The sequence below is a fragment of the Manis javanica genome, chromosome 1, assembly GCF_040802235.1.
Source record: "Manis javanica isolate MJ-LG chromosome 1, MJ_LKY, whole genome shotgun sequence".
In the NCBI taxonomy this organism is placed as follows: domain Eukaryota; kingdom Metazoa; phylum Chordata; class Mammalia; order Pholidota; family Manidae; genus Manis; species Manis javanica.
The window spans coordinates 20,594,245-20,614,189 of NC_133156.1; the positions used below are offsets into that span (position 1 = coordinate 20,594,245).

At 41.2% G+C, this 19,945-nt stretch overlaps 1 protein-coding gene and 1 long non-coding RNA gene across 8 annotated transcripts in view; one reads left to right on the plus strand and one right to left on the minus strand.

Moving 5' to 3' along the window:
• LOC118971283 (uncharacterized) overlaps positions 1–12,905 on the plus strand; it is a 335,368-nt gene extending 322,463 nt beyond the window's left edge. Inside the window, exon 5 of the long non-coding RNA XR_012128206.1 lies at positions 12,772–12,905. This is a non-coding gene — a long non-coding RNA (uncharacterized lncRNA). The remainder of the gene's footprint in view (positions 1–12,771) is intronic.
• The window catches only part of TRPC4 (transient receptor potential cation channel subfamily C member 4), a 155,396-nt gene that overhangs the window by 38,190 nt on the left and 97,261 nt on the right, over positions 1–19,945 (minus strand). For 3 of the 7 annotated variants that reach the window (XM_073229465.1, XM_073229456.1, XM_073229461.1), the window contains one exon: positions 12,784–13,120. The exons of 1 other annotated variant lie outside the window; for it this stretch is intronic. In XM_073229465.1, the coding sequence (XP_073085566.1) occupies positions 12,784–13,120 (337 nt within the window). Of the gene's footprint in view, positions 1–12,783; positions 13,121–19,945 lie in introns of those variants that run through there. 3 more of the 7 variants (XM_073229470.1, XM_073229479.1, XM_073229476.1) reach the window with 3 other exon arrangements.

Here is a 19,945-nt window from a genome sequence, read left to right on the forward strand (position 1 = left end):
CCCCTAATGAGCCAAACGCTCGGGCCCAAGGGGAGAAGCAGGAGGCGGACCTGGCGCAGGGTTTACACCAGTATCATCAGAGGTTTCCTACTACCTGCGGGAGGTCAGGAAACTTCTGCACACGATCGCCAAGGTTCACCGCCACGAGGCGGGTAGGGGTCCTCCGGAAGCTGCCCCCCAGCCCCCAGCCACAGGCCCACCCCACTCTGACCCCCGAGCAGGGTGACAGAATCTCGCTGCCCTGCACCACCAGGCTGACAAACACCAGGCGACAAGCAGAAGCTGAGAGCAGTGCAGGGGCAGCGAACATGGACACAGGTGCGCAGGGAACGCCGACGGCCGCAGGAGGAGCCGCGAGTCCGAGAATGACCTCCTTCCCCACCTGGTGTGGTTCAAGTTGCTATAATAAAGTATTGCAGACCGGGTGTCTTCAAAACAACAGAGATTTATTTCTTACAGCTCTGGAAGCTGAATGTCTGGGATGGTCAGGATGGAGGGTAAGAGCCCCTGGGGCAGGGCGGACCTCTCTTTGTATCCTCAAATGGCCGAAAGTGTGCGAGCCGGGCCTCTGCCAGTTATAAGCATGCCAATCTCATTCCTGGGGCTCCACCCTCTGAAAGGCCCTGCCTCCAAATACCATCATACCGGGGTTAGGACTCCAACATACTTGGGGAGGATGCACCTGCGGTCCAGAACCCCACCTGCGCTGACGTGTACGGTGCACCGAGGTTGACGGTACCGACAATGAGACCCAAACCCACTCAGCTCCTGCCCTGTCGCCTCAAAGCCCCACACGAATGTTTCCACGGAAGAGGCACGTCCACGTTCAGGCATCTGTGCTGTGTGTGCCCACCTGCCCAGGCTTCTCTGCAGGCAGAATAAACACCTTCACAAAATACACAAAACCACGCCCCACGATACGTCATATTCAAACTGTTCTAAAAAAGATGAAGAAAACAGTGAAAGCATCAGGGTTGGGGTGGAAATAAAAGACACACTCCAGACAAAGGAAAAAGTATAAGAGTGACATCAAACTTGTCTGAAACCATGCAAGACAGAGTGACGTGACTAAAGTGCACACAGGAAAAACATGCATCAACCCAGAACACCACCCACAGCACAAACAGCTCTAACACATGAGGTGAATAAAATACTTTTTTCAGACAATCAAAAGCTCAGTTTATTGCCTTGAGACCCAGGCCACAAGAACTGCTGATGGTTTATTTCTTGAGCAGAAAGTATATGATACCAAACAGAAACTTGGGTTTATAAAAAGAAATGAAAATCGACACCGAGAAATAGTTAAAATGAAAATAAGTGTAGATGACATTTTTTCTTATTCTGAATTGCTCCGAAAGATAATGGACTGCCTAAAGCAAGAACAGTAGTGATATATTGTGGTTTATGGCACATATAACAAAAGCAAAATGTATGGCAACAGTAGCACAGAACATGAGAGAGAGAAATTAGAAACATTCCATCATAAGGTTCTTAGGCTCCAGGTAAAACAAAGTCATATTATTTGAAGCCAGACTATGACAAATTAAAATTTCGTATTGTAAATCCTAGGGTATCCTCTTAAAATATTTTTAAATATATAAGTAAAGAGCCAGAAATGTAAATAAACATGGAGCTCTAAAAATAATCTAGGAACAGGCAGAAAAAAATGGGGGAAAGTATAATAGAGAGCAGGTGAAGTAAAGAGGAGAAACAATAAGTAATGGGGTAGATTGAAAATCCACCATTATCAATGAGACAGATGGTCTAAATATATTAATTAAAAGACAGGGATGTTTGCACAGGGTAAAAATGCAAAACACAACTATATTACAATTTATCAATTGGTTAAAAGTAAGGAATAATAAAAATACCACAAAATACTTATCAAAAGAAGGCTCAAGTGGCTCTATCAGCATAACATTAGGTATATTTCAGAAGAAGGAATGTCACTAGGTAGATAGACGAATATACCACAAGGATAGAAAGGTTACTCCCTGAGAAGACAGAGCAGTCTTAAATATAAGTGAAGCTAACAAAATTATAGTTAGAAACCTTGGTATTCCTTTCTGTAACCGATAGAACCAGTAGGCAGTTTAGAATACAGAAGTTCCGAACAGCACAATCAGCAACGGTAACAGCAGAATGCACATCTTTTTGCAAGTGCATGTGAAACATTCATCAAGATAGACTATATTATGAGCTATAAAAGAAACCTCAACGTATTTATGAACTTGACATCATACTAATCGTGTTCTATGGTAACATGATAAACAATAAATCTATACTGAAATGCACCTAGACAATCCTCAAATATTTTGCAATTAAACAACCTACTCCTGAACTGCTCTTGGTCAGAGGAATTTGCAGAATAATTAGAAAATACTTTGAAATGACTGAAAGTGAAAATACAACCCCCCAAAATCTGTGATGCAGCTAAAATTAAAGTAGAATTTATAGGACTAAATGTTTTATTAGAAAAGAATCAAGGTCTCAAATCAAATGATCTCAGCTTCACTGACTTCATATGACACGAAAAGAAAAGCAAAGTAAACCCAATACAGGCAAAACAAAGAAAATAAAAAATATTAAAGCAGAGCTCAATGAATTTTAAAACATAAAACTTGAGACAAATCAATGAAAACAATCTAGTTCTTTGAAATGGTCAATAAAGTAGATAAAATTCTAGACAGAATGGTCAAGGAAAAAACAGTGAGGATATAAATGATCAAAATCAGAAATCAAAGAAGGGACGTCAATACAAATCTTAGAGACATTATAGGGATAGTAATGAACAACTTGATACTCCCAAATTTCACAACTTAAATGGACTGAACATTTTTCCTGGAAGACACCAACTTCTAAACTCAAGAGGACATTAGAGTGACCTGAATTGTCCTGTACTTATTAAAGAAAATTAAATCATAGTTAAAAACTTTCCAACAAAGAAAAATTCAGGCCCAGTTGCTTCACGGCAAATTCCATCAAACACATAAGAAAGAAATAACACCAGGGCTAACCAAACACGAAAGTACACGAAGGGGAGGCATTTAAGGGATAAGAATTATTCTGACTCCGAAGTCAAAAATAATACAAAGAAAAACACACTAATAACCCTTATGAATAGCCACAAAAATCCTCAACAGTATTAGTAAATTAAATATAATGATGTATAAAATCGATAATAAATCGTGATCAAGTGCTATTTTTCCCAGGAAGGCAAGTCTGTTTCAATGCTTAAGAATCAGTTGATATAATTTATCCATTGAAAACAAATATCTGATATAATATGTGCATTTGACAAAATTCAGTATCTATTCATGATAAAAATTTTCAGCAAAGTATGAATAAAAGGGAAATTTCTTAATTTGATAAAGGACATCTACAAAACCACAACTACCACTGTACTTATTTTGTGAAGGGCCAGAGAATGAATAATTTTGGCTTTGCAATTAGTGAGTCCCTACATTACAATGAAAAGTTTATAAACACTGTCAAAGGGCCAGATTTGTCCTGCCGGGTCATAGTGTGCCAATCCTTGTCCTATACCCTGATTGTGTTGGTGGTACATGATTTTATGTGTCAACATTTTATATTTCTGTGCCTCCCCTCTAAAGTAATACTACAGCCTAATTTGAAGGCAGCAAAAATTATGAGATTGGTGTTGACAAATGGAATAGGGATAGATTAAAACTGAAGAAATGCAGTAAATATTAATTGTGATATATTGCTGATAGGCATGTTGGAAAAATTCCACAGTAAAACTTTGGAAGAAATAAGTTTATTAGACATTAGGGTTTATCATTATTTAATAAAGACTAGCAATTATTATTTACTATTACTAAAAAGCTTTACTTTTTTAATTTTAAGTCACATTTAAATTAATAGCCCAGATGAAGACTGATTTTAGTTGGATTAATTATAGAATGCATTTTAAAGTCCATTGCAGACCGCAGCTCTACTTCTGATTTGGTGTTCACATCCTAGCTCCTCCTTTGAGGTTTCTCTCATAAATAGATCTCAGATAAGATTGGGACAAAACTGGGGAGGTGACAGAGTTCACTGCCTCCAGACTGAAGAAAGGAGCATATCAGGACCTGAATGGGATGAGACGCACACATTATTTTTAGAGCTCGCGGGAAACTTAGAATTTGTCCAATGAGGAAGAATGCTAGGTACGCACGGCAACACTCCCCCTGCCCGCCTCCACGTCCATGGCACTGTTTCCTATTGGGCCTGGGTACCTTGGCAGGTCCAGCACGCAACCACCACCTACTCAGGAAAACGAGGGCCAAAGAGAGGCCATGAGCCATGCCACATGACTAGTTGATGGACAGACCAGAACTGGATCTCAAACTCTTTACACAATGCTCTTCGAGTACATTTTATTATTCTTGAGATGTACAACATAGCTTGTTTGTTTTGCTTGAAACTTTGCCAATTCCCAGAGATTAGAACAATCTAATGTGCAATCGTTGATTGAACAAATGCATTTCAAATTAACATTCATCAGGAGACACCGTGGAAGCAGTTGGACTATGTCAGGTGAGCGAGGTGCCAGGCTCAGCTCAACTAGTAAGCAGCTTTGCTGTCTTGGTTAGTAGTCTCATCTCCCTGGGTCTCAGTCATCCACCTCAAAAACATAGGTTTGGATCTACACAGAGCGCCCTACATGGAATCATACCAGAAGCGTGATTCTACCCCAAGGGCATGAATCACCACCGCTTCTTCCTGTTGGGTATCAAACTAACTAAAATCAGTCATCACAATAGCTCCCAGGGCAGATGAAAAACTTCCCTGCCCACCAGAGGAAGCAGACTTGCCCTGGTCTGCTCCAGAATGCAGAAATTAGATCTTCGATATGAAAATAACAGAAAGAAACCAGCTTGCCTATTGTAAGGGAGAATTCTCGGGTCATGTGTTGTTCCAAAACTGGAACGGGTCGCCCTGTGGGTCGGGATTCCAACCCAGAGCCTGGAAATGTCTTCCAACAGTCACACTCCAGAGAAACGTTAGCAAGGAGTGGATCTATCTCACCTCTAAAGGTCATTCAATGCTATGAATCTGTGAATCTGTTCTTTTTAAATTTGTATGTATTATAAAATAAAGCATATTGAATATGTGCTAAAGACCCAGTTTATATTTTATTTCCCTTTATAAATAGATTATGTTCTCTCTCTCCTTGCTTCTATCAAACCTGAAAGCTAAATGTAACTATAAGTCACCAAACTAAGTAACTTCAGATATTTTGTGGGTCGTTACGTAAAGGTATAAAGATGCTAGGGTTAGTGCTTCAGAGGGCAGAGAGGAGACCCCTGGGAGGGGTTATACAGAAGCCGTTAGGAGTTCAGCACAGGCAGCATTTAATCCGCAGCTCCTTAACGTCTCTGTTCTTATGAGATAGATTCAAGGAGATGACACTCCAGATGAACTGTGGATTTGATGACTTCCAAGCAACAACAAAGACACAATTCAGATACATTACGGTTCCTTTGGTGTTCAAAGAGCAGACATTAAATTTGACTTCCTAGATCACAAGAGAACACTTCACTTCTGACCTCGGAAAGGCACAATTGCATGAGAAAAACAGAGATCTTGACGAAATTGAGGACTCACGCCATCATTTTTTTAACCTGAGCTGTAAAGAAGACCGTCAGTCAGCGCCCACTAGCTAAGGGGGATGGCGATCTTTTGTTTTTGAAACACCGGACTGGAGTATCACTTCCCATAGCTCCGGCCGCCATGCCCCTGCCTGATGACTGGATTTCTGTTTGCTGTGAGCTCCTTCGTAAAGTGCCCAGCCCCAAACTAGAGGTGCTATTAACCGGCTGAAAAACACATTCAGATAGTAAACTATTCATGGTTAACTAGCTTCTGTCACCAAATGTTTGTCCTGTTCCCACAATGGGAACATTTCAAAACTGCTTTCTGCTGTTTATAAACAGATGACATGATTTCTCAGACGCACGGTGGAGGTCAATTACAAGCACTGATGTCAGGACTGTGGGGACGAACAAAGGAAAGATCACAGAGCATATGAGTCAGAGAACTTCCTCTTAAAAGTATTTGTGGACGCCTGGAGGTTTTTGCTATATTTTTTCTACCTTTCCCATAACAGTCGCCTTAGGGCTGACTGTCCTCTTATATCGTCACGTGAAGCTGGCACTGAGGAGTGGGTGAGGTAGGCAGACCTCAGATGCCACAATTAACAACCGTGACTTCACATGAGAAACGTGTCACCCTGCAGACAGACCTCTTGTCTTGTCCTTTCTTGCTGTCAACATGCAAAGAGTAAACCCAGACAAGGAAGCAGTTCCCTTCTTCCCCACAGCAACCCCCGAGGGCCCGGGACGGCAGCCCAGAACCCAGTCAGGGGGTCCGGCCTCGGGAGCCCCTTGACAGATCACTCACTACTGTGCCCTGGGACCAAATCAGTGCAGCTGATGAGAACCAAAAGAATTCATTCCTCCCTGCCAGAAGTGGTTTTTTTTCCCCAAAAAAATATCAGGGAACAAAAAGGCAGGCTCTAGCCAAAATCCTGCTATTGTTCAAGGAGAAATCGAAATGGTTACTTTATTCAGGAGACGGTAACAGTACGCTAGGCCCACAGGACCCACGAAGTTGCCGGGTGGCTTGTGTTTTCTCAGTGTGACACCCGCAGCCTGAACAAAGAGAAAGACAAGAGTCCCCAGCATCCACTTTCTGCAAAGAGCTATGGAAATTGGAGCCATACCCCGGCACTTACTTACTAAGGGACATCAGGACCACATCTGTGACAACTAGCCGCCGCCCCAGCCCCACGGTCTACGCAGAGGGGACACTGGGAACAGGCTGTAAGAGAGCACGAGGTTAGGGCTGCGCCGTTTCTGTGCCAAGTCCTATACCGGAGGGAGAGAGGGGGGTGATTACTCACCAGGCACTACCACCTCCCACATCAAGCAAGGGGGACTCAAGAAAATCCCTCATAAAGATGGGGGATTTCTACAACAGGAGACTGACATCTCAGCTCCTGCCAGGGCACCTGCTCAGGCCTGCGGCTCGCTGCCCTCTGCCCGCCTCTGACTCATCCGGGAAACGGACCCACAGCAGGGCTTGGCAGTAGTCAGCGGGTAGCGGCCGACCTTCTGCCACGGGAGGTGTCAGGGCCTCGCGATGCTCTGGAGGAGTGAGGGCTTGTCCCAGGGAGGGGCCACGCTTTAGCCGTCGTGGGCTGGCTGCTGGGTACCAGAGGTGAGGACTGGGAGATGTCAGAGAGCTGGGTCCTGGGTTCCAAGAGCACAGCAGTATGGAAGGATACCCAGGGCCGCCAGGAGAGCCTGCCATCCGGGCCCCTCAAACTATCAGCCAGGGTGCAGACAGCCACCAGGAAGGGGCTGTCGCTGGGTCCCAGGGAAGGACTGAAGCCTTAGCTGTGCCTGTCGTCCTTTTCGCAGCAACGAAGGCCTGGGTGAGCATACATGGCCTGTGCCCTTCCTTCCATTTGAGGGTTAGGGGTGCAGGATGAGCAAAACATGGACAATTCTAGGGCCCTTGAGCCCTGTTCAAGGTCTCCCCTTTTTTGGGAAGAGGAGAGCTTTCAATGGATGGTAAGATTCAAGCTGCAAACGGAACTGGGACCACTTCTTCGTAACCCAGAGCTCAGGAAGTTGATGAAACCTACGACAGACGTTATCAGGAAGGGGCAAGGAAAGGCCGTTCGCCAGAGGGCAGCTGGGCAGAGGGATCAAGAGGAGAAGCCAGTTTCCCCGTGTTTAGATTCTAACGAGCTGAGACTCCTCATAAGCTTCTTACGTGAATATGAACTTTGGCTTCCAGAATTATTTCTCAGTCTTTGATGATTAAAGACTCTCAAGTTTCTGAATCAGTCAACCAAAGGGAGAATTCAAAATCTAAATTTTTCATAAAAATCTACAGTGATAATGATTTTAGCAGACCACAGTTCAAGAAATGCCAACTTGAAGGGGTAGTGAATGGTTAAATATGCTTAGTTTGAAGACATATAAAAACCCTGAAATGTAGTTTTGACATCACCATTTTAAGATTTGGAGAAAAAAATTAGGAACATACAATTAAGAAAGTACCTATTTTTAAACTATGCCGAGAAAAAAAATACCATGTTAGTTTAGGAGTAAGATAGAAAATATAGAATTCTAGAATTCTGGTCATCTGATTGCTTATGACCTAAAGATAGCCACTTAAATATCAACAAAATAACAAAATGGTCACAAGAAAGAAGAGTATACACAGAATTTTTGTCTCTCTGAGTCTATCTCCACAAGAATGTGATCATCATTTTTCATTTCGCATTCTCGATTTGGCAGGCCTTGTCGAAACTTTCTGACTTGTTAATATCATCCCTTCAAAAGGTAAAAATATAAAGTTAAGTCATGGAAATGAGAGAAAAAAATTGTTAAATAAGTATGTGTTATAGGCAAGATGTATAATCCGGATATTATGAGCAATTCTTAGTTTATGCTTAGGAATTCACTGGAAGCTATTTTTAACAGAGCTCAGATCTCTTCCTATGACAGATCTTTTCCTCAGTTAACCTCTCTCATCATCATCTCAGTGTGCATAAACTTATGTGCTGTATAATTATATAATTATGGCATATTCCCAGGCACACACGTAGTATCAAGTCACTAGAGCAGCCGTTTTGTTTTCTCACTGGGGGCAAAGTTTTTCCTGCTTTCGTAATATGATGGCTTTCATGAACAGTCCACTTCCTTTATGAAAAACGTTATCAATTTCTTAATTTCTTTTTCCTAAGCTAATAACATAAGTCCACATCTATGGATATTTCATACCTATGCATTTTTTTTCTTTTGTGAGGAAATAAGCTATGATACAAATTTGATCGTCAGAGTTGAGTTCTAAAGGATTCTGTAGAAAAATCCAAACTGGCTTTTGAGAAGGCTTAAAAAAGTAACATCTAAAATCTTTTTTTCCCCATATTTTACTCCATATTATCTCCAGAAACAAGTGACATCCATTCGAGATAAAACTGCTGGTATAATTTAGATGAATTCTCATAATACACATAATACATATAGCATGCTATGTTGAGCTTGCATATAATTTTAGGTACAAGGAAATTTCCCATGTGAATATTCTATTAATTTTGTATCTCCAGTTTTATATTTTAAAACTCAAACCCTGAATGAATTAGGAGCCTCAGGGCACCATGGCACAGCAGAACAGAGACGTAATCAAGTCTCTGATCTGACCCCAGGTTCCTTCAATCCACCATTCAGTCTTTCCAATGACACTTCCTCTCTGAAAAGTATAGCTCTGTTCCCAGGCCCTATGCATGCTTGACAGAACTACTGTTTTACTTTATACTTTAATTTAAGGAGGTAATTTGACAGTTTGAGGAGTCTATTGGTGTCTACATGTCTAAAATCTACCTGTCTATTGGGAGACTTCCAATGAATTATCTGTGATTAATTTTTTCTGTTGTTTAGAACCATATCTCATGACCAAAATCATTACGTTTGGGCCATCTGTGAGGCTTTTAGATTTCTTTGCTTGCGTGCTAAAGTTCATTCTGACAGCAAACATCAGCAACATCTTTTGAGGCTGTTTGGTGGGAGGAAGAAGGGTCAGCAACCTTCAATACATGAAAATCTGAAGGAAAAATGATTTAAAAAGCTTTTTAGGAGATTATTAGATTTATCAATGATACCACAGTGGAAGAATATAAAGACCACTGTAGATGGTTTTCTAAAGGTGCAAAGCTCAATAGACCTCAATTTAAATAGTCAACCAGATATTTAACTTCAACAGGAGAGATACTTAAAATAACATAGAAACATTATTTTGCACTGTACTCAGTCACAAAATACCCAGATCTGTCATGGTGAATAAATGCTTATTGTTCAAACATAGAGAAGCATATAACATAACCAATTCCCAAGCAAAACCATACACCTTAAGGAGATAAAGGGATCGATATGAGAGGTTAGGCTTCAAAGTTAAAAAAAAAACTTTTCTACTCAGAATAAGTGAAAATTTATGAAATAAATATACAGAACACACATAAAGCACCATCTTTTGTCAGAATAAGCAAAATGGGAGGCATAAAAGTAATTATTTTTAGTCAATTGTGGTATCATAGGTCTGGGAAACATCACCTAAAAATGGAAGGAAAGTAAATTTAGTAGGAATGAAAAAGTATTTCTTTCCACAAGTAGCTCCCAGAGGTGACAGGGACTGAAAATCTAAGTGGGTTCAAGGAGACAAGAGAAACCCATGAGAGCTTCAGTCTTTCATTGGCAAGATTATCCTGATGAAGGATACACTCATAAGCCACACTTTTCTTCAGACGCTGTTCCGTCTTGTCCCTGTGAATCCAGAACCTCACAATGGCAGGACTGGGCCATGTAAGGCCGCCTGCTTTACTGGCAGGAACGAGTGAGACACTGTGGCCAATACACTCAGTCACACAGTCATCCAGCCAGACCACAGCTGTCCTGCCTAACGTCACACTTCTGGTGGAAGGTTAAAGCATTCCTACCCTGCTGGCTTTAGCCCTTCCCAAACCCCCAACCGCCCCCAGAAGACCCAGTTTCTCTGCCCTAAAATGACAGCTCCCCAAGCACAGGACTCACTGGGACATTAGAAGTCATCCCTGTAAATCTTTCATTTTAGTCATGAAGACCTTGAAAATCCTGAGTGGTAGTAACCACCTGTAATTTAATAGTCTTTTTGTGGTAGAATCTGGGCATGTATTCAAATCCAGTGTTTTCCTTGTCAGATCCTGATGGCAGAGAGAACACCAATTATCAGGACTCCAGATAAACACATAGAAAACTCAGTCTTAAATGTGGGGCACTCAGCATTTACCAGCTTTGATGAATAATACACTATTTTGATTGGTCTGTTTGATAGACACGTTCTTTATCTCATGCCCTATTATTGAAGCAAGCTGATCGTTTTTTTTTCTTTTGATTCTAGAAAATCTCTGTTCATCCTAAAAATGTCCAGACAACTCCCTGAATTCAGCGTATCTTAAAAAAATGTTACCTTTAACAGATATTTCTCTCAGGTGGCTTCATAATTCCCACCATTAAATGTACACCTTATTTAACCATTCAGCTGTGGTTTCGGTATGATTTCTTCTCACCAATTTTTATAGAAAATTCTGTTAGAAGTTTTGCACAGAGGAGGTAGCCAAGTTTTAATTGTACAAGTTATTAAAAGTTTGGAGCTTTTAAAAACATTTTTGTTTTACCATTTTCTGACATTTTATAACCCATCTTATTGTTTATTACCTATTTCTTCCAATAAAATTTAAGCTTCATAAAGGCAAGGGATTTCTTTTCTTCTTTTCTTTCTTTCTCTTTTGTCTTTTTTGTTTCATGATTACCCTGCACTGTGCTTACTTTCATGTTTTCACTGAATGCATAAAAGGAAAAACTAGAAATACTGTATCTGCTTAAGCAACATTGTATCTGTAGCTGTTTTCAAAATGAAATATTCTGTATTGGGACATCAGGATTTTTAAACATGCAATAGAGGTTAATGGGAAACTTAGCATCCTAAATGCTTCTTTAAGACTTGCTCCCAAGAAATTTTCTGTGATGAAAACTCCATAAAGAACACAGTCCTAATATGAGATACTTAATTTAGATGGAGACAGGTGGGGTGATTTTTTATTGCTTATCAACTCAATGTCAAAATTATTCTATTCAAAAGGACAAAGATGATCAAAATCTTCCAAATTAATCTAGATGATACTTTATACACCAGATTAATGAGAACGTACTCTATTTTAAGGTTCACCTAGGAAGATTTGTTTTGGGGGGGTGGAAGCATGGAAAACATCAAATCTTATTCCTATGAACTGTTCTTATTGCCAATACTGAGCGTATTTATAATCTTTAAAATAGAAAAATGTTCCTATCTCAGATTCATATATTCTTTTATTTTTCTGCTTTCTCCTCACTTTATAGTCTCTCCAGTAATTTTTGACAGTTAAGCCAGACTGATCTCCTGAGACTGTGAATCATAAAATTTGTCACATATTTTCTAATTACTAAGTGATGAGATGGCTCTGATACCAGAGAGGTTTAAAATGATGAGCTAAATTGAGAAAATCTTATTTCTCAGCAAACCACAGTAGGATAGACGAAAGAATAATTCAAGTGTAAATTTTAACTGGCTATAATCACAAGAAGAGAGGAAGATAAGGTTTTCACCAGCTCCTCTAAGGTTTGCTGCCTTTCCGTGATTTGCTGCAGATTCAAACCATTCTTCTTTGAAAAGGACAGAGACTACGGAGGTCCTGTTGTTTAATTTCCTATTATTTTGATTTGATACTTTATTTCCGAGAAAAACTCAAATGGATTGACTTTAGAGAATGGTTACCATTCCTTTTATACACAGAATCACTAATTCTGTAGGGTGATTTGCACTTGTCTTTTAGAAGGCATTTATCTATTAAGAAGGTCAGAATGGCTGCTTCATATGGCCAGTGAGAACAAGCATGGAAAGGTTTTAAAAGACAAACCTACCAAAAAAAAACCCAGAGAATCATTCATAGGGTATCAAAATCTGGAATTTTAAAACCTAAGGTTCCATTTCATAGGCTGCATTTGGCAGCAGATCCATGCAGCTTCTTAAGTATTTATTTAGGGTTGCAGATTAAGTCTGGGGAGCTATAATGGTCAGAAACCTGTTTTAAACATTCCTATGTCCCAAACCTGAACGAGTATTCTTTTCTGAGCAACAAAATTCCATGGCAGTGACACGTTTTCGTTATATTTTCTATAGTAACACATTTACCCAGGACCCACGGTAATATCATCCACTCGACGATGGTTGGTGGCGGACCTTGCCTGTTCAGGTCTGACCTGTCGATGTGCTGAGAGGCGAGCAGCAGCAGGAACAAAAAAGTCAAGTAGGACGCTGTGTGGCAGATGAACTTGATGAACGGCTTTCTGATGAACAGTCCAAGCGGGCTTTTAGGAGCTATCAGGTAGCACACGGAGAAGACAGGGAAAAGCAGCCCTATGATGAAGCACGTCACCATCTTCACGGCCCAGTGTCTTCTCCTCCAGCCTGGGAACTCATCGTACCAGCGAGAGGCCAGCAGTTGCTGACAGTTGGGCTGGGCCACAAACTACAGGGGAAGCAGAGGGACAGGGAAAGTCAGTGCTACGGGCCGTGGCTTCCGCTCGCCAACGAGAACACAGAGTTATCTTTGCATCGGAAGTTCTGTTTTAAATAATTCCACATTCAACCAATCATAAATGCGTTAAGTCATTCTGTGAGCAAAGCCCATCTGTGGAAGGCTTTACATTCAGGGGGCAGGGCCGTGTGCTCAGCCTGATGTGTCCAAGTCAAAATACCACCGCTGCAGTTGAGAAAACAACAGTAGAGCTGGGGAGTAATACTGATGGATATTGGTTGATATTGGTTGTATCGACAAAGGAACAAAGCTGTGTACAGAGATACGCACGTGTATGTACCTATAAAGAACAGTAATGTACAGCATAAAGTAAAAAATGTTAATAGTGGCTATTTCTTGGTGTAGTGGTTATTTTTTGACTTTGACATTTTCCACACGTGCTTTTCACTGTTAGACTTTCAACATTTTCTGTAATAAACACTGACTACTTTGATCATCAGAAAAAGTAAATACACTCTTACTTAGGTTGAGGCAATAAGAAAACATACATGAAAGCATATTAGGGTTACTAGAATGTACATCATCATAGCTGAATTTGCTGGACGTAAACCAAATACTTGACTGAAGTATAGTCAGTTACCATACAGCAAACATTTCACAAGCCTGGCATCATTTTATCCTGCCAACATGTTCGAGATACAGCATAGACCTCACTCTATTTTAAGAATAAGGATAGAGGGAGTAGTAAGATGCCAGTGAATTTATTTAAGGTTATAGATCTAGTGAATGATGACATGTTCGACTGTCTGGCCCAGAACTTTTTTTCTGCACACCGCCTTTCTCACTGGGGTTGACAGCTAAGCATTATATAATAAATTCAGAGGGTGGTGTGTTCTCTTCCAGATGTTGTCCCCATCTGGAAGAGGATCTGGACTCTGAATGGGCAGATTCGTGTAAGTGCAGAAGAGAGGGGAAGGCAGTTCAAGGTAAGGTGTGGTGGGGAGAGGGCTCATTCTGGTGAGAAAGAGTAAAGTGTGCTTAAGGGATGCCCTGTGGGCAGTTTTGCGTGTAGTAGAAGCTTTGCTCTCTTGTCTGGGACTCAGAAAAAAGTTCTACTGGCATCGAAAATAGGCCTCCCCACCCTAGAAGCAAACTAAATACTTGGTGCTTTCATAGGACTCCTCCGTCCCTGATATTCCCCATTTTTCTTCTTGAGCCTTGGCCTGCACCCATCTCCTTTCGGCAAGACTGCGCTCTTATTCTTTTATGATAGTGAGCAAGCAAAATAATCCCTGGCTACCCAGAAAGGGTCTGGATCGTCATAAATCGAAAGCTGTTTCAGAGTGAAAGGAGAGGTGGGGTGACTGACAACAAAGCAATTCAACAACTGAGGGGCACCCACATACGGGCTGGAAGTGGGGTGACTTCTCAAGCAGCTCTTCCTGTTCATCTCACCCTACTCAGCAAAGGATACAGGGGGCAAAGAAATATATAAAAAATTGAATTGAGTTTCAACGGGTTAAGGAACTACAGAGAAACAAAATAAACCTGCATTTCTTCAAGACTGGGACGGTGAGGGCTCTCTTCCTAATTCTGTAAGTAAATAAGCTTCAGCGCCATCATTAGTAGAAGTGATATTGATAATCCAAAGAATAGCTTTTGTTGACATGCTTCTTGCTCTTTATCTGGGCAAAGTCAGGTATTTGAAAGTCAAAATAGAGTTCTTCCTGATATAGTTGCCGAGTTATCAACGAAGAATGATATAAGCCCTGTTCTCTTTAAGAGCTGCACTGCTTCCCCCCAACACAATCCTTCCTGTTGCATTTTAGGAGCAAGTTATCTTTTTTCTATTTGTTTCATATAAATATTCCTCACACTACTAGAACGTAGCACAGTTGAAAGGCCTTCATAGAAGGAAATTAAAGAAATTTATGGAAGATGCAGGATATAGGGAGTAGTTGCCATAATCTCATTAATCCTCAGAGACTGAAGAACTAAGTAGGAACGACACATTTCATACCTGCAGACAAAGTAAAAGCAAGGTATGTTCAACCTTGTTCAACGTGGTCTGGGTGAATTCTAGGACTACAAACTCTCCACCTCCTGGCCAAAATCTCAGTGGAGCACGGGACACCCCAGGGCAGTCGAGCATAACTTTATTGGGAACACTTACGGTTTGCTGGGAGAACTACTTCTGTCACCTAATACACACACACAGACTGTGCTAACCTGACTAAAAGAAACAAACCATATAAACCTCATAAGACACCTGCCATTGCTAAACACTACATTAGCCTTCATTTTCACTCATGTGTTTTTCTTAAGAGATCTCTTTCTTTAACTACTGGGAAGTACACATCTGTGCTTAGTAAAGGAATGGGGTACACATTTGTTTATTAAGTGCAGGCATAGAGAGGTAAGAATAGAGGCATTTTTGTATGCCATTAATTAGTTTTCCATGAAAAAATGGGTTTCCTGGTTAAATTAGTTACCAAAGTTAAGGATTTAAAAAAGTAAAACTTTCATACATGATCTTTCAGAGTCTTTGGTTGATAAAGGCGATTAAAACATTTCAGTATCTCGGGTGGGCCTTCCTTCTGGGGCTTCTTTCCCCACCTGTTTCCTCCTTTGTACTTATTCCTCATTCGCTCCTTCCTGTCTGTCTGTCTGTCTCTCCCCCCAACTCGCCTCTTCATTTAGTTGAATTATGTAGAATACTCGGCTTTCGCCCAACTCCTGCTGAAGGACATCCTCAGACAGGGGCCACCCTGTCTCTGGCACCTGCCACTGGCCCATCCAGAGAAGTTCTGTGCAGATGGGCCGCCGTGCTGCCTGCAGCATCTGCTGGAAGCCCCCAGCGCCTGCCACCTCCTCCCCGTCGCGTCCAGGGGCGGCATCTTCTGCACCATCAATAACCTCTAAAAAATTTAAAAAGCCTGATCTCATGATTATTTATAAAAACTGAGTCATGTAATTCCGAATATTGAAGACACGGTGGAGAATGTTGACTCTAATCTCATTTTTTTAAAAAGAGAAAGTGAAATCCAGTGTCAGTGATTTCAAAAATAATACTCAAAGTACTAAGACACCCAAAATCATAAAAGAAACAAGGAAAAGAGTGAAAAAAGGCGTAAAGCTGAAGAGTAAAAACAAACAAAGACCCCCAAAACCAAAGTCAACAAGCAAGAAACTCCATCACTCCATGGGGAGAATCAAATATAACTGGATACGGACAAAATATGCAGAAGAGAATTCAAGAATTCATGGAGCCCTAATAATTAAAGTAACTATGGATCACATTTATTTGGTATTTGTCCTTCATTTTTTTTTCTCTTTTTGGTTTACAAATTTGTATGCAAAGTTCAAACTGTAGCCATAATCTGTATAAGAGCAAAATCTCGATTCCGGGAACAACCAGTCTGGTTACTTGACGCATTTTGACTAAGTCAGATAGTTTCATCTGAGTCTCCATTGGTTGCTGGCTGATTCTAGAAAGTTGAAACTTTTCGGTTGAAGGTATTACAGTGATTTACATATAAATGATTTGATTCCTTTGCTTAAAAAGGACCCCAGATTCATATACACACCAGTTCCCTCTGGGTCGAACTGTTTATTTCTTAGCAATTCACAAATAATCTATATCGTTTGGGGCTTCATTTTCTCTGCTCAGGAATGTCTTTCAACATCTCATTTTGTAATGCTGACATCAAGCCTTGGGGATTAATCGTAGGAAGAAGAACTTCCGGGAATTATTTTGTCCGTAGCTAAAAATCTTTTCTTTCTTCTACTTCAGCCCCCAATTCCCTTTATAGCTGCCAGTGGCCTTTAGCCACCTGGGCCTCTCCCTGCGCCCTAGAGCTAGCTCTAGTTGTATTCCTAATTAAAACAATTCTCTGGTCTCCTGGGGTTCAGTCATGCACCGATACACATGCCCCATCAGTGCGGAGCTAATCAGGCCTTCCTACTTCATTAATCAAAGCAGCATTTTCATTGGGTTCCCCATAATTTAATCAAACCAATAGTATTCAGCATCATTTAGGAGCTGGACATTGGCTAGATAAGTGGTTAGAAGCCCAACATCTGTCAGAACCAGATAAATGTGTCGCCTGGGGATTCAACATATGTTGGGGCCCAACCATGTGGCAGGTAAGTTAATACAGAGCGTTCCATGACTTGTTAAAAAAGCAGGAGGGTGTAAGGGGGACTGTGCCCCACAAGAAATGATCAGGGGAAATCGAAAAGAGGAATTTGTTAGGTATGCTTGAAACAACAGGCAGAACTTTGACAGGCAACACATGATGGAAGGATGTGTTTACATTTGGATTTAGAGAAAATCATGTTAAAAACTTGAGGATGGAGGTAAGCATGTTAGCTGTCCTTTGTGCTGTAAGGTTACAATCAGTGGGAATATACTAGAGATGGAGTGAATACCCCTATTGCATAATCTCATTTTAATTACTAAAATGTCACAAAATAGAGGATTGCTCTAAAGAGATTTCTATAAGGAACTTATCTTCAGAAGATAAAATTCAAGCCTCTGGGAATACTGATAAAATAACTAGTTGGCTAATTGAGCTTTCAACAACCTCATTAAAAGGTAAAAAAACTAATGATGGTTTGATCAGATCTGGGAAACTGTTAGCTAAAAACTTTGAGATTAGTCATGAAGAATGATTGATAAACTCTAATTCTGTCTGCTGGAGGCTCTGCTGGCCGTCAGTCCCCCCGGCTCTGTCGAGATTAAAGAATCTCCTGCCAGTCATCAGATCACCCGATGATTTCCCTTGGACATGCATGTCAGATTCAGATTTGCAGACTGGGATTCAAGAAACCGCCTAGGGCACCACTTCTGATGTCTACGTGTCCAGCAGGAAGACAACAAGTGAAACTCCATCTGATAGTGTTGGTGACGCAGGGGCAGATTTCAATTTCTTAAGTCATTTCTGGGCCGAAATTCAAAACTGGTTTGACAACTGCTCTGAGACGATGAGTGGGCAGTCATGGGAAGTCAAAAATGCAAAGGAGAGGAAATAAAGTGGGAAGTGATAAACCCAACATTGAGCACATTCAACTATCGAACTTGGCAAACCGCACCTCATTTAGGTGGTGGGGAGGTTAGAGTCAACAGATATTGTTAGTTCTTTGAATACTACCCAGGGCAGCGGTAGGTAGAAATTCCACGTCTATTCAATATACTGCTCCTTATAGATATGAAGAATTGTTTTAAACTATTGTGAAAAACAGATGAAAAGCTGACAGTCATTTCTAGGTGGGTACCTATGCGTTTTCTTAAAAATGAAGAGAGAAGTGGAGGCAGAAAATTACACAGTTTTGAAGGAATCATCATTTGCCTGTTGAATCGTGTAGGTGAAAAATAGGTGAGACTCTGTCCCCGGTCTCTCATGAGCCTCTGCGTTTCTGCACAGGGGAGTGGCCTGGCCACAAGGGTGCTCCTTGCAGGGGCAGCAGCTAAGGACCTTATTCTGCTCTAATGTCTTTTGTTAGGATGAGAATCCAAAAAAACACTAGTCCTTATGAGATGAAAGGATATATGTCAGTCTTTTTTTTTCCCCCTACTCTATCCCTTTTCATATAATATCAAGATCAAGTCCCTCTGGAAAAATTAAATTGTGCAAGGCCTTGTAAAATAGGGTCTTCTTTTATACCTTCTTTCCTGAATCAAGAGATGACATCTCAGGGCAGAGTCTGTCAATCCTGCCATTTTATACACAAATAATTTCAGTGAAGAGTCACATCGGTTTCAGATGTGGTAGATCTGCTAAACAGGACGCCTTTAACTCTAGTCTCAGTGTCACGAATAAGGTCCTTTCTGTTTACATCCCCTCATCTCTTTTCTTCCACTGAACTCCTTTCTGCCCCCCACTGACAACAGCTGGTCAGAGACAACATTTCCTGGGCTAAAAAATGATATTCAGTTGTTAACTGTTTATTGAGGTTGGGGTGAAACTGATTGGTCTGCAATGGGGAGAGAGAAAGTTATGTGTTTTGGACACAGCAGAGGCCACACAGTATCTGACCCACGGAGTCCATCGGCTCCAGCCCCCAGCACCAGAGCCGAGAACTGAAGATAAACAACATGGGAAAGAGCCAGAGAAAACCATTTCAGGTGCGCCTGCCAGGCTCTGAGATCACTTCCCTAAAGCAGAAGAGAGAAAGAGTAAAGGTCTGGTGAAGGGAACATCGCGTCCTTCTTTCTCCCCTGAGCTCGGTATTTGTCACGGATGCCTGCTTGCCTGCAGCGTTCTCTGCCAGCCCTTCTCTCTTACCTTATTTTATAAAATAACCTAAGTTAAGTTCGTCAAAATGAAGGATGTATCTTCTACCTCATCCATTTTCAGGACCCCCACTTGCCATGAGCACAAGAGTGGCCTGTTCACATCCTGGTCTGTGCAGCCTTAGGACGGACGGCTGAGTTAGGGAACATCTCAGTGTGGAAGGACAGGTCATGAAGCATGTGTGAAGAATAACCATAAAATAAGGAATATGCTTTTGCACATGAGGAAATTAAGTTACTGGAAACTGGGACCTGCAGCCATCAGTGGGGATTCTTCAAAGGAACTTGACCTGTGACCCTAAGGATCTGGGTGCAAATAACCTCAATGATATTCTCTGACCCAACGAGCTTCTGCCCTTGTGAATATGGGAAGTTTTGTACATCACTATATCCCCCTACGATCTCGAAGGCTTTGTTGAAATATGTTGCCTTGTTGTATCAGTATTCTAGGGCTGCTATACTAAAGTGCCACAAATGGAGTGGCTTAAAACAATAGAAATTTATTCTCTCACAGTTCTGGA